The sequence below is a fragment of the Temnothorax curvispinosus genome, unplaced genomic scaffold, assembly GCF_003070985.1.
Source record: "Temnothorax curvispinosus isolate PA1 unplaced genomic scaffold, ASM307098v1 QBEX01011202.1, whole genome shotgun sequence".
NCBI lineage: Eukaryota > Metazoa > Arthropoda > Insecta > Hymenoptera > Formicidae > Temnothorax > Temnothorax curvispinosus.
In genome coordinates this window covers 1-3844 of record NW_020220982.1, presented here as the reverse complement: position 1 = coordinate 3844, position 3844 = coordinate 1, and the positions used below count along the sequence as shown (strand labels likewise).

Below are 3844 nucleotides of genomic sequence, written 5' to 3'. Positions count from 1 at the left end.
CCAAGATTCCCAAATTTGATCGCTCTAACCTCTTTTAAAATTTCTTGAAACTTTTAGGAGGTCGATCAGAGAGGCGCGCGCGGGATCCGTCGGTACTAAACGGGAACAGGTGTCATTTGGTGTCAAAGCGTAATCATCGCTCGAACGCGTCGTGGGTGGCGAGACGCCAGGGGGCGCCACATGCCACCCCGCGAGCCCCTCGGGTGGCTCTTGTCGCGCTCCCGTTCCCAGGCGGAATCATCGTCGCCCCGTCGCCGTTTTCTGTTGTGTTTTTGGGGCCCGGGACCGCGCCGTCGCAAGGGGGAAAACGCAAGGCAGGCGACAATGCCGTCGCGATAATCAGCCGTGGTGCCGTGTGTGTGCGCGCGCGCGAGTGTGCCGTGTGCGGGGCCCGAACCGAACGGGGGTTGATCATCGCGCCGCGCGTCCCCAACACACACGCGTCCGTCCGTCCGTCGTCGTGCGTCGGCCGCGCCGCGTGCAGGCAGGTGTAATTTAATAAGCGCAGGCAGGCTGGGGAGGCTGGTGGCTGGCTGGCGATTTAACAGGATATCGATTTGTCTGGTGGCGGCGAGCCAGTGCCGCCGCCGCCGCCACCGCCGCCGCCGCTGCCGCTGCCGCTGCCGCTGCCGCTGCCGCTGCCGTTCGTCGTTCGCCGCCGTCGCCGCCGCCGCCGCCGCTGCTGCTCGCGGCACACACACCGCACTCGCACAGGACACGCAGCACCGCGTTACGGCTGTCAGGCGTTACGGGGACAGACAGCCATGGACGTCGATATTTTTGGGGCACAGCGGTGTGCAGCTGTGCCGTGTGCGTGCGCGACCGCGTGCCCGATAGGCGACGAGATGTGACGCGAGACGGCCGCCCCGGCGACGATTATTCCGTTTCAACACGAAGAGAGGAGAGCGTGGCCAGAACGGGCAGAGAACGAGAGAGAAAGAGAGAGACAGAGGGAGAGGAAGATAGAGGGAGAGAGAAAGAGAGAAGGAAAGAGAAAGATAAAGGAAAGACGTACGTATACACACACGGGCAATACACGGTTGCGATCGGTCCTGAAGCGGATGCCTACGTACGAGAAGGTCCGTTCGTTGTGTCGGCTCCGTCATACGTGTGTAACGCTCTTCCCGTAAGCTCGCCCGTTCAATTGTACGTGTAAGCTTTATTTATCGACGATCGTTGATAACGATGGAGCTCAACGGTGCGGGTACGCCCGTCGGGGCCGTGGCCTGTCCCGTGTGTACCCTGTATTTGCGCGAGGGCATCAGTCTGCAGAAGCATCTGGATACTCACCCCAAGGAACAGGTTATAGAGGCTCTCATTAAAGCCAGCGCCTCCACGTTACAGACCCAGCAGCACCAGCAGCATCAACAAGCTCTACCAGCGTCAGCAGCAACGTCATTACCATTATCGCTGCAGCCGCAGGCTGCGCTCCAGACCCCTACCTCCATCCAGGCGCCCCAAGCGTCCACCCAAGTATCGCATAACGCGCACATTTCCACTCACTCTCCGTATCCCGTAGGACCCATCTTCGAATGTCCGCCCATAAGCACCATGATGCCGCCGCAGTTCACCTCGTTCAGCTATCAGCAATTCGTGAACAATGGGACCATGATGATACCGCAGTACGCGATGGCGCCGCAAGCCAATCAGATGATGCAGATGCTGTATCCATACGGTATGTACCAACAGCAAATACCCACCGTCCAAATGATCTCACCAGTTGCAGCTATTCCCGGGGCGACGACGGCGACGAGGGTCCGACCGGTGGTCACCGTGGCCGGGGAGAGCAACGTCAGAACCCTGACGGTTCCTGTAAATAGTCCCGAGCCGAAGCAGATCCTACCGGAGATACTGCCGGATACGGAGCCCGACTCCGGGCAAGTTATACCGGACGTGACCCTCTCGGCCTCGCCTGTGCTGCAAAATGAGGATACATCCATCAGAGCGAGGGAGGAGAGCGACGGCGGCGCGCTGCCGATCGATCACCGAGGACAGCAGACGCAGGGTTCTGCGTCTCCCGGTGAAAGCGCGGCGCAGCACGAATACAATGCTATTCCTAGGTCTATTACAATTGCCTGCGCTATAGATGACACGGATGACAAGGTGGAGAGTGTATTGCCAGACATGGTGGACGAGGAGGAGCCATCGAACAACATTTTGACCACGGACTTGCAGTGTAAATCTGTGACGTACGAGCAATCGGAAACGCAACAGTTTACGCAACAAGTCGTCGACGAGGGATACGTGAGTGTATCCGGCAGAAAAATACCCAACGAGACGGTCGATATCGACTCCGTAGCTTCCGAGCGCGAATCGGAAGTGATGAGTGACGAAGGACCCGCGAGTCCCGGCAGCAACGTCAACATTAACGTCGGATCACCGCGGGATTTGATAGCGATAGACGCGTTGAAGGACTCGGTCCAACCTGAGCTTAACTCGGTGGAAAAATTGGAGAATTTGATAACCATAATGGAAACGGAGCTCAATAACGCTTCGCTTCAGAAGGAAAGTGACACGCCGAACGATCAGGAGAGACTGACGGACACGAAGGAGAAAACCGCTGCGGTGGATAGGGAGGAGACTGTGATTCACGACACGGTGGTCACGATGCCGGGCTCCCACGAGAAGGATCACATATTGCCCGACGTACGGGAGGAGAGCAAGTGGGACTCGAGCAATTACATACCCAACGAACTGAGAACGCTAGAGAAAACTTGTGACTCGTCGTACAGAGTAAACTGCATGAAAATAAATGACGCGCTGGAAGGACTGGAGAGAACTTTTCGTTCGGATAATTATAAGTATAGTTTTTCAGCGCCCGCGTCCCCAGTCGCGAGGAAGAAGAGCCGCAGAGTCGTGCGCCGCTACAGCTCGCGATCGGAGCATGGGTCGTGCGAAAATCTCAGCGTGTATCGCTACCGTGCCGCTTTCGACGACGCCGTAACGATGCACGAAGACGACGACGACGAAGACGACGACGACGACGACGATGACGAGGACGACGAGGACGTGGACGAGCTCGAGAAGATCGAGGAGGATAACTTCGACGAGGCGGACATGGAGATCGACGAGATTCCGAGTCCGCACACGCCTTTCGCGGACTGCGGCGTCAGATCGCACACGCCGCTGTCCACGATCAGCGGCATTTCCGTGTTAAGAGTTAGGAAAGATCTCAGCAAGCCGTGCTCACCCACGTCCATGCATTCGTTTCATCACGTGGACAGCGATAGCGTGACTCACGACGAGGACAGCAACGGCGTGGGTAACACCGCGGAGAAGGACCCAATCGACTGTTCGCAGGTGGACGAGGAGAAAATCAAGACTGATCATCAGCATCAGGAGACGCAGGCGGTGGCGGTGTGCGGAAGTATCGCCAAGGTTCAGGAGTCGAGCAGCAGTTACGCGTACCATCAATCAGTGATAACCGAGCACATCAGCTCGTTCCCCGTGATACACTCGCAGTCGTCCGTCTTGATGCACGAGTCGTATTCCATCACGACCAGCACCAAGACGCAAAACCTCCTGAATCTCTCCGAATCGATAAATCCCACAACCAGCACCGAATCGAGAAGCTTTCACTCCGCCAAGTCGTTGACGCCGAAGCAATCGATGGAACTGCTCAACATAAATGAAGATGCTCACGCCGGGCCAATGAATGTCTTTGAATTCGACGGACTGCAAATATTAGTTCCTAGTTCGTTTATAAGTGACTCGTCCCAGAAAGCGGTGAGTGCGACCAGCCAGCAATCTATGGCGAGTAGCGAGGGTGCAATAGGTATCGACGAGGAGGTGAAGAGTATTAATATGCGTGCCGACGAGACCATGCCGCCTAGGGGTGAATTGT

The 3844-nt window shown here is 57.1% G+C and overlaps 1 protein-coding gene across 1 annotated transcript; it reads left to right on the top strand.

The window, feature by feature from the left end:
- Positions 1 to 677: 677 nt before the first annotated feature.
- Positions 678 to 3840, top strand: LOC112461247 (the record flags this gene model as incomplete). Its single annotated transcript, XM_025026413.1, has 1 exon — positions 678 to 3840. A coding segment is annotated over exon 1 (2655 nt), but the record flags the coding sequence as incomplete, so codon positions are not given.
- Positions 3841 to 3844: the final 4 nt, after the last annotated feature.